Here is a 10412-nt window from a genome sequence, read left to right as displayed (position 1 = left end):
GCAGATCTCTGAGTTCGAGGCCAACCTGGTCTATAGAGAGAGCCCAGGACTCTCAGAGCTACACAGAGAAACTCTGTCTTGAAAAACCAAACCAAACCAAAAAACAAACAAACAAAAAGCCAAGCAACACAAAAGCCTATCGCTATAGCTGGTTCTCCTGCCGACTTACCTTCTGGGGCCTGCCAGCTAGCACACAGCCATATTAAGGGACTAAAGATCAGATTTCAGGCTTAATGTACTTTATTGTAAGCAGTAGTGAATTCCTTGATTCTCATCTGCCGACATCTGGCTTTGTGCCAGGCTGTGCAAGTGTAGCAAGTGTAGCATCTGGTGGTCATGATTAGGCCCTTGAGGCGTTCGGCTTCAGCTACACAGGGTCTCAGGAGCATCAGGAGCCTGTTGCTTAGGCAGATAAGAGACTGAACTAGGGGGACCTCTGTAGTCAGCCTGCTGTTTCTCCAGAGCTGAGCAGAGCAGAATCTACTGGCCATGGAATCTGTCCTGAAGTTCTTGGTAGCTAGGAGATGTCAAGGGAAGGACACCCTAGGTGATAACCTCAGAGCGGGTAGAGATGCCAGAGGCTGTGGAAGACAGGGTGGGAGGAGGAACGCACAGCAGAGTCAGTTCTAGTCCTTGACGGACCTTCAATGCTTCTTAACCGTTACCTATGGTTCTGCGGCTTTGGTGAACCCCAGTACTCATGGATAGCCCCATGGGCCCTGTATATACTTCCCCCTCACCATAGCTCACAGAGGTAAGGATCATTAAAGGGGTTTATCACGAGCCAGGCGCCTACCTAGAAGACCCTTCTTGCCTGTCAGGAAGGACCCCTAAGTCTGCACCTATTTCTCTAAGTCAGGGTAGCTCCTATACAGACCAAAGGGTGGCAACTGCTGGAGAAGCCCTGGTTCCCCTGAAAGCTGTACCGGTCCTGACCTGTATTGGAAGCGGGAGTCTTCGGGGTGTGCCTTCAGCACCTGGTGCACCTCTAGAGGGGGCTTCAAGCCCATCTGCTCTGCCCGATGCCAGCGCTGCATCCGCGAGATACCTGCAGGGTGGGCAGAAGAGTCCAGGCTAGAGAGTCCAGAGGGCAGGTCCTGAGCCTCCCCAAATGTCAGTCTCAGGAGGCAGTGTCCCAGAGCTGGGCAGGCACTTGGATTATTTCTGAGACACATCGATGACAGAACTGGCTCAGGGATGTGTCAGATGGGCTGGACGTGGGGTTCTCACCTGTACAAGGCCCATACTGCCAGGCCAGGTCAAACTGCCTCAGCAGCTCCAGCTCTGCTTCCTCTTGGCTGAGGGACTGGGTGTCTTCTCCTGCAATAACATACGGCTCCTCAGGCCCATCCCGGTTTTCGCCCTGCCCTGGACTTGTAGCTGTGCCACTGTGTCCTGGCTATGTCCTCACTCGTTTGCCTTTGCCATCCTGCAGACAGCTCATTGGAAGTACGAGTCATGCTAACTTCCCCTACTAGCCAACACACACGCACACGCACACAGTCCTTTCTGGTCCTTGCATATCCACTCTTCCTGCCACCCCCACGTTTTAGAGACCTAGCTCTGGTGCCAGCTCCCCCTTGCTGTGCCCAGGGGGCCCCTCCCTCTTCTTCACAACAGGGTAGGAGTCAGTGATGAACCGCTTCCGGCCCATGGCGGCCACCCAGGCAGGCAGAGCAGGAGGCAATAGCGGGAAAGAAAAGGCAGGGCAGCGGGCCTGTGAGAGACAGCTGCTGAGAGTGAGAGAGAGGGCCAGAGAGAAATGGGCCAGCGATGGACAGACAAGCTGACCCAGACAAGCAAGAGAGAGGAAGTCCCTAGGCTCCAGAGAATGACGCCCGTCTTCCGCCCCCACAAGCACGCAAACATTAGAGTCCTGAGCAAATGGCAAGCGGCTTTTGTGGGGCGGGGCCCTACCTCTAGCCAATGGCAGCTGTCAGAGGGTAGCGGGCGGGGCAGATGCTGCTCTGTTCCGAGTGAGGAAGGCTTAGGCGGAACCAAGGACCTGTCAAGATGCCCCAGACTTCACCACCTCCCCCGGTCCCTCATTGGTCCACTTGGGTCCCCAGGGACATATAGAGAGTTATCCTCGGCCTCTCACTTCCCGTTTTTCCTTCCTAGGCAAATGTTCTTTTCAGCCTCACTAATCCCCGTGGCCAGTTTGTAAGTCCCCTGAGCCCGGCTGGAACCTTTTACTCCTGCCGGTTGGCCCTAGAGCGCTGTGGGATCAGATCTGTAGGTCCAAAGAGAGTTTGGACTAATCCGGGCCTTTCCCTGCTCCTACCGGCCCCAGGAGACCTGGCTGGAGAAGCCCATGGGCTCAGAAGGCTCCTTTCTCACAGTCTGCTGGCAGAGACTCTGTCCACCCAGCCCAGGCATGCGATTTCTGTGTCCACTGTCAGGCCCGACAGCCTGCCTCTGTCCACTTTGCTAGTCAGGAAGATTCCATTCCAAACAGGATGCCAGAAGTCTAGTCCCCAAATCCACATGGGTTCAGATCCCCAGTTCTTTTTTCTTTTTGGTTTTTTGAGACAAGGTTTCTCTGTGTAACCCTGGCTGTCCTGGAATTCAGTCTGTAGACTTGGCTGGCCTCAAATTCACAGAGATTGCCTCACAGAGATCCACCTGCCTCTGCCTCCCGAATGCTGGAATTAAAGGTGTGTACCACCACCAGCTAGCATAGATCCCCAGTTCTTAATTGACAGATCTTTTCTTTTTCTTATGAATGTGGCAGTAAATAATATCAATAAAGCTTACCCTCATATTGTACTTACCATGTGCCAAGTGCTGTCCTAAGTGTTTCCCACAAACTAACTCAAAATAGACATCAAAAGAGTTTTGCAAGTGGGTGTAGGTAAGCTGTGATTAGGGTCTTAGTAACAGATACTGGGATACTGTGTAACTAGCCTTCCCTGTGCTCCAGAAGCTCCTAGGCTTGCAGGGTAGAGGGGCATCCAATTGTTAGTCTGGGACAGGAGAGCAGGAGAACTCCTCAGAGCTAGAGGGATGGCCGGCATTGGGACAAGACCTCCAGGAGGCAGATTGCTGTAAACAGTGTCTCTCAATTCTCCACCCATGACCTTTGTCTTGGGGCCCCTGTCATCGCTGACTCACCCCCACTACCACCTCCCCCTCACCAACTTCCTGGCAGTAGGGGAAAGTGCTGGCCAGTGGGAGTCTGGGAACCAGCACTGGACTGACCCAGCACTAATCACCCTCTGCAGAACCCATCCGGTTCTTCTTTCCAGGGGTGCAAAGTCTAATGGGGGTTGCTTGCAGGCCTGTGCCCTCCCCTGAAGCTCTGAGATCTGCCTTAGCGAGCACTGGGGCTCTCAGAGAAGAGCTCTAGAGAGGAGCCCAGCAGTGGGGAGGAGAAGGCTGTGTCTCCAGGAGCCCCCTCTGGCCTGGCCTTCCCCATCTGCTTCTTGAGGAGGAAGGAGCTGTGAGGCAAGGCACACTGCAAAGACCTGGAAGGCCCTTTTCGGCCCCATTGTTTAGGTTGGCCCCCATCTAGTCCCCCGATCTGTCTCGTGGACAGGGTGGGGTGTGCACATCCAGCGAGAAGGGACCATGCAGAGTTGAGGAGGGTGACAGGGAGGATTCTCTACCAGGAAAGGAAGGATATAGGATTAGGTCTAGTCAGGCTGAGTGCTCTATAGTGGGCCAGCTCCTAGGCTCTATGAGACTGACCACTCCTCCCTAAAAGGACCTCAGAAAGAGACTGGGGACAGTTCCCGAAGGTATGTGGCACCCACTTCCTAAGTCCACAAAGCCCTGAGGAAGCGGGGAACCATGGGTGGGGTAGACCCCTCCTCATTCCTGGTCCCTCCCACCCCTGAAAGCTGATAGCCGTGGGGCCTGCCACCGCCCAGGGAGCGTGAAATGGGGTGTGCCGCTGGGCAGCCACAGCAGCTCCCACTACCGCCTGGGCCCATTCCTCTCTCTTCTTTGGCAGCCCCTGACACCCCGACTTCCTCTGTGGAGGGCCATCCCTACCTGCTCCCCCTCCTAGCTCTGCCTGGCTCAGACCCAGCTAGCCACTCCCACACTGTCTGGAAAGAGCTCCCACGGGCTTTAGCTTCTTTCAGCCCCAGAGAGAGAGATCCAGAGTGTTTACCTGAGTTCAGAGACCTTAGGATTGGCCTTCTGACCTGGGGTGAGGCAGCTCTCCCTAGAAGGTATGCTCTCTTCTCCCAATCAGTACTGCTCAGCATCGGATGGTTTTCTGAGGTGTTTGGGGAACTGACTAGCCCTTGGCCTTCTATCTTTGGATGTTTTCCTCCTTTCCCCCAAATCTCATCTTTTCCCCTTCATATCTGGAACACTTTGCCCCACTCAGGCAGCTTCCTGGGCTCATCCACCAAACTGATGTTCAGTTCTCAGATTGGAGATTAGGTTGGTAGTCTGAGTTGGGGCTCAGTTCTGTCTTGTATGCAAAGTATACTTGGTCAGCACAGAGCCCTCCAAAGCTGGTGATGGAACCAGAAGGAATTACCTATTGCACCTTGGAGATACCTAAAGGTCAAAGTCCTGGTGAGACCATGGGAGCAAATAACCTGAGCAGAAGCCCAGCAGCCTTCTGGGACTGAGACTCACTGCTGACCGCTCCAGTGGACAGCAGATTAAGCATGGCTTCTCTCAGTGTGGCAACTGGGGGTGTGGTCAGCACCACACACACATGCACACGCACACACGCACACACACCCCACACACGCACGCACACACACACACCCCACACACGCACACACACGCACACACACACACACACACACACACACACACACACACACACACACACAAGCATCCTGAAAGCCCATCTCCCTAGTTTGACATGGGTCATATGGAGAGAGCCAGGTAGAGCTGAGAAGATGAGGCAGGTAGAAGAGAGGGAGGAGAGCAGCTGCCCAGGCTCAGCTGGGATGTAAGGCACACCCCATTTCTTTCCCTCTTTTTACCCACCCACCCTTTCCTCAGGTCCTGCCACTCACCCTGCTGGAGCTCAGTCCAGCTCAGGGGATTCTAGGCAGCCAGATGAATGCCCCAAACGCCTTACTCTTCCTGCCTTCATTCCTTTCCCCATGTGCCACGTTCCCTCAGGAGCGCCTTCCTAGTCCCTCTCCACCCTCTCAGACACAGCTCCTTAGCCGGCTAGGTTTGGGGTTTTGTGGATTTAAAGGGTAGGAACCTTGGGGAAAAAGGAGGCTTCCCTGGGCCTCTAGTGTCCTTTCTGCCCTGCCCAGAAACTTCCCATACCCTCGCTGATCAGCTCCCATTTCACCTGGGCCTACAAACAGTTCAGAAGAAATGCTGGGCAAGATTCAAAAAATCACCCTTCTGGTCATTTCTCACTATGGCCACCAGGTGTCAGACTTTGTCCAGAAGGGAAGATGTCCTCGTTAGTCCCTAAGAGCCAAGTCCTGCAGGTCAAGGAAAGTTGGGGAGGGACCCCCAAGTCATCCCTGAACTACCCAGGCTAGGAACCCTGAGGGTTAAGATAGAAGGACTGGAACCCAGACCCGCAGCTCTGTCACAGTTCCCTCACTTCCTTTGCCACTACTCCGCCACAAGCTTTCCCTCCTACTAGGAAATGCCGACACCAGACTGAGTCAGGGAGTTCAAGAATTGAGAGAACAAAGGCAGGGATAATTATGGCTCCAGAGAAGAAGGGAGAACTCAGAGGGAACAACCATCAGAATCTGCAGCCAGGCCTGAATCGCTGACCTTTGTATTCTAGGCTAAGGGGAACAGAGGACTGCCCTCTCTCTGTCGTCTCCATTTTCGGTAGCTGTGGCTGTGGCAACTGTGAATGTGTTTGTGTGAGATGAGTGCATCGATGAGTTTCCTCGCGGCTGAGGGGTCCCTGCACCCTGGCTGTTGTCATTCTCTGCTGAGGGGTCCCTGCACCCTGGCTGTCTCTGCTGAGGGATCCCTGCATCCTGGCTGTCTCTGCTGAGGGGTCCCTGTACCCTGGCTGTCGCGGATGCGGGGTTTCTGCATCCTGGCTGTTGTAGATGAGGGGTCTCTGAACCCTGGCTGCTGTCATTCTCTGCTGAGGTATGATGAATCGCCTCTACCGAGAGCCTCCTCATTGTCAATCCAATCTCCAGGGAGCTGCCTTTCCTCCTGTGCATCTTCTCCAAGCACATACGGTGACAGTGAGGTTTCCAGCACACAGTGCTGTCTGGAGACAAGGAGAAAGTCAAACACTTCCGTCTCCACTCTTGCTCCTCCCCCCTGAGAACACAGGACTTCTGGAGACAGCGTCATGCCTCTATCACACTGAAGAGGTCCAGCTAGATTTGCACGGTGGTTTCTCCTGGGCTTCTGACTCTTCAGACCACACTTAAGAGTTGTAACTTGCCAAGCGCTGGTTGTGCACGACTTTAATCTCAGCACACAGGAGGCAGAAGCAGGTGGGTCTCTGAGCTCAAGGCCATCCTTGGTTTACACAGTAAATTCAAAGTCATCCCAAGTTATGAGAGACTGTCTCAAAAAAAAAAAAAACCAGAAAAAAAAAAAGGGAAGGAAGGAAGGAAGGAAGGAAGGAAGGAAGGAAGGAAGGAAGGAAGGAAGGAGAAAACCAAAGCTCTGAAAAGCTCTCTGAACCTGCTACGGTAAGCTTCCCCACCCCCCTGCTTTCTCTAGGTGTGAATTCCAGTGCTCCCTACATGAAGTATCTCTTCCAGTCCATTCCCTGCCTGTTTCTTCTGCTGTCTATGCTGCTTGTAATATGTGGCACAACAGCTCAACAATTCCATTTCCAGCACCCTAAGGTCCCTCATGTCTTGACTTTGCTATTCCTGTCTTGCCAGTCCTTGGCCTTGAAAAATGCCCTCTTCACTCGGCCCCCACCTCTTGCCTAAATGCACTGTGTCCAGAAGTCCTGTGTCCGTAGGGGGAAAGGAAGGAGCAAGAGTGGAGATGAAAGGGTTTGACGTTCTCATTGTCTCCAGACAGCACTGTGTGCTGGAAACCTCACTGTCACCGTATGTGCTTGGAGAAGATGCACAGGAGACAAAAACCCGCACCTAGGAGGAAAAGCAGCTTCCTGGAGGCTAAGCGCCAGCACTAAGGAGGCTCTGGGTAGAGGCCAGATATTTCTGGCTTGGTAGGAAATGCCACCAATGGGACTCACAAGAAAAACGTGTCTGCTAGGATCACCTGATTCTTCCCAGAAAGCTTTGGGATTCTCTCCAGTCTACACCCCAGATCTCTCCATTCCTCAGCTACCACCTCCACATTTGGTAATAACATGTTTCGAACTCCTCTCTTTAAAACAGACAAACAATAAGCCTTCCTTGACCCTGTCTCTTTACTACAGGGCACTGAGACTCTGGATTTACTTCGGCTTTTGTCACACTGAATCTTTCTCTGACTCATATTTTGGTGACTGCCTCTCACCTGCTGTTTCAAAGGTTCCTATGGGGTGGGCATGGTGGCAGACTCAGGACACTGAAGCAGGAGGATCACTATGTTTTAAGTGAGCCTAGTCTACACAGCTCCCTATATCCCCAAACAAACAAGCTGCCTGTGGTTTCCTAACCACCCGAGCTAGAATTTTTCAGAGGTGTTCATCTGGCTGCCTAGAATCCCCTGAGCTGGACTGAGCTCCAGCAGGGTGAGTGGCAGGACCTGAGGAAAGGGTGGGTGGGTAAAAAGAGGGAAAGAAATGGGGTGTGCCTTACATCCCAACTGAGCCTGGGCAGCTGCTCTCCTCCCTCTCTTCTACCTGCCTCATCTTCTCAGCTCTACCTGGCTCTCTCCATATGACCCATGTCAAACTAGGGAGATGGGCTTTCAGGATGCGTGTGTGTGTGTGTGTGTGCGTGTGTGTGTGTGGTGTGTGGTGCTGACCACACCCCCAGCTGCCACACTGGAGCAGTCAGCAGAAACCTCCACTTCCTTCTCTGTTTCCTGGAGCATGAGACTGCTGATCAGCTCTCAACTTCTAAAACACTCTTGTTTCAGACAGTCTTTCCACCCGTTTAAATCACATACCAAGGATTTTACTGATTGGAAGGATGCTAAAACACTATCAGGATGTATGGCTAACAATCCTGGAGTCTGCCTGTCTGCCTGAGGAGACTTACCTGTTCCTGTCCTGTCTTCTCCACCTGTCCAAAATCTTCCTGCCCTCGAGAATGGTTTTGAATCCCACCCTGTGCCATATGCAAAGGGTGCACTGACCGCTTGCTGTGCCAGGCACTTAAATACATCAATGGCTTCAGGTCCTGCTTCCTTCCCAAGTGGTCCCAGCCTCGACCCTGACCCCATTAGGTGCAGCCCTCTGCCCTAGACTTCCATTTGCATGGGTCTGCCTGCTTGATTTCTTACCTTTCTCAATATTTATTGGTTCTTTTTCCATCATGTGGGTCCCAGAGATAAAACTCAGGTTGTTTGGCTTGGCAGCAAGTGTCTTAAACCACTGAGCCATCTTGCCAACCCATTGCCTAGGTCTTTCTACATTTAAGCAGATCTGCCTCATCATAGCCCAGCATCATGGGAGATCATCCTACTGTTCCCTTTTCTAAATTGTCTGTTCTATGTTACAGAATACATTAACGAGAAACACCTTTAGATTGGAGCCTGAGCTGGGTACTGGCACAGAGGGAAGAAGAGCAGAGGAGCATGGTGGTGTGTGCTTGTTATCCCAGCACCGCAGGGGTGGGGGTAGGACTACAATCAAGGGCAGCCCAGGGCACAGAATGAGAAAAGGCTGGGAGGGGAGAGAGAGGAGGTAGAGAGAGGAAAGGAAGAAAAGGAGAGGGAGAGAGGAAGGAAAGAAGGAACAAAGGGGAGGATACTAAAGAGAAAGACCTGGAAGACAGAACCCTTGCTTTCGTTATTGCCTTCCTCCTACCCGTGTAATGTTTTTTTTTTTTTTTTTTTTTTTTTTGGTTTTTCGAGACAGGGTTTCCCTGTAGTTTCTAGAGCCTGTCCTGGAACTAGCTCTTGTAGACCAGGCTGGCCTTGAACTCAGAGATCCGCCTGCCTCTGCCTCCCGAGTGCTGGGATTAAAGGCGTGCGCCACCACCGCCCAGCTCCGTGTAATGTTTTGCACTTCACAAGTCAATATCCTTTTTTTCCTGTGCGTCGAGAAAGCCCTGGTGCCCTTTCTGGTGCCTCAGGCAAAGAGGCAGAGTCCTGTGCTGCGAGTGTCTGGTCAGGTATCCTGGTCCACAGAAGCAGGGCATGTTCCACCTGGGCCAGCTCACTCTAGGACAGGACACTGAGGTTGGTCAGTCCATAGGCTGCAGAAGTTCCTCCGCCCACACCCTCACTTCACCCTTGCCTCGTCCACTACATCACGTGAATGTGCGTCTATTCCGTATCATTTTGGGGAAACTGATCTTTCTTCCCAAGTGGATTGCAGGTTCCACAGCAGCAGGAGCCAAGTTAGGCCTGAGTCTTCTTCTGGCTTTACCCAACCAGCACAGTGAAGGGCAGGTATTTAGGTCTTTAAAGTATCTGTCAGCTGACTGGCACTACCATCATTTGTTACTTCCTTGCTTAAGGCATTATCTTTAGGAGGCTCTTCTCATAAAATAGCCATGTGTTTCCTGGGAGCAATTAACCCATTAATTTACCCAGTAGCTCATAACTAAAATGTCATGACATAGGGATGTTTCAACTAATCTGTAATTACTAGAGTGGTTGCTGCTATAGCCAAGCACCTTTAAGATTTCGATCACCCTCTCCAACAATTGCATAAGCATATTTAATTATTCCCACTTTACAGATGGGGAAACTGAAGACGGGGAAACTTTGCCTAAGGCTACCCAGCTAGCAGGCTATAAAATGACATTGGAACTGAGATTATCCCTCCCATCCATCCAATTCTCTTGCAATCCAATACGCATTCTCTTCCTCCAAATAGGCTTTTACATTGGAGGGAAAAGAACAGATCCATAGCAAAGAACATGGACTTGGCTAGTGTCCATCACCCTCCCTCTGATGGGAGTCTGATGGGAGTCTGGGGGAGTCTGGGACTGAATGTCAGGGCTTAGTGATCAGCAAGAGTCGGCTCTCCCCACTAAGTGCAGGCCGAACCAAAGTGGAAAAATTCACGGCCAGACAGACCCGGGGACCAGAAAAGCAGTCCAGAGGCAAGGAAGACAGGCAAACACATGACACGCACAGCTTCAGGAGGGCCAAGACATCGCAGGTGTGGTGAAGAAGTGGATGGGTTCTAGGAGCCTGTGCTGCACAGGACCACCAGGAAGAGACTGCACCCCAAGCTCTGTGTACCTCCAGATATAAGGAAACAGTGGGAATTGGTAGGCAAGGCTAGGGTCACCAGCAATGTGCCCCAGGAAGATTGTTGGGCCAGGCAGAGTCCAAGTTCTGGGGAAAGCATTTTATTTGTTAATACAAGAATAGAAATTCTGCAATAAATATCATCTAATAAATAA

At 52.1% G+C, this 10412-nt stretch overlaps 1 protein-coding gene across 1 annotated transcript; it reads right to left on the bottom strand.

The window, feature by feature from the left end:
* Nucleotides 1–222: 222 nt before the first annotated feature.
* Pold4 (DNA polymerase delta 4, accessory subunit) lies at nucleotides 223–1842 on the bottom strand. The gene is made up of 4 exons (XM_038345764.1): nucleotides 1558–1842; nucleotides 1231–1320; nucleotides 937–1048; nucleotides 223–581 (listed from the first exon to the last, which is right to left on the bottom strand). The coding sequence occupies exons 1-4, from the start codon at nucleotides 1652–1654 to the stop codon at nucleotides 557–559; spliced, it is 324 nt and encodes a 107-aa protein (XP_038201692.1). The 5' UTR covers nucleotides 1655–1842; the 3' UTR covers nucleotides 223–556.
* Nucleotides 1843–10412: the final 8570 nt, after the last annotated feature.

Source organism: Arvicola amphibius, chromosome 1 (assembly GCF_903992535.2).
Source record: "Arvicola amphibius chromosome 1, mArvAmp1.2, whole genome shotgun sequence".
In the NCBI taxonomy this organism is placed as follows: Eukaryota; Metazoa; Chordata; class Mammalia; order Rodentia; family Cricetidae; genus Arvicola; species Arvicola amphibius.
This window is presented reverse-complemented; position numbering and strand designations above follow the sequence as displayed.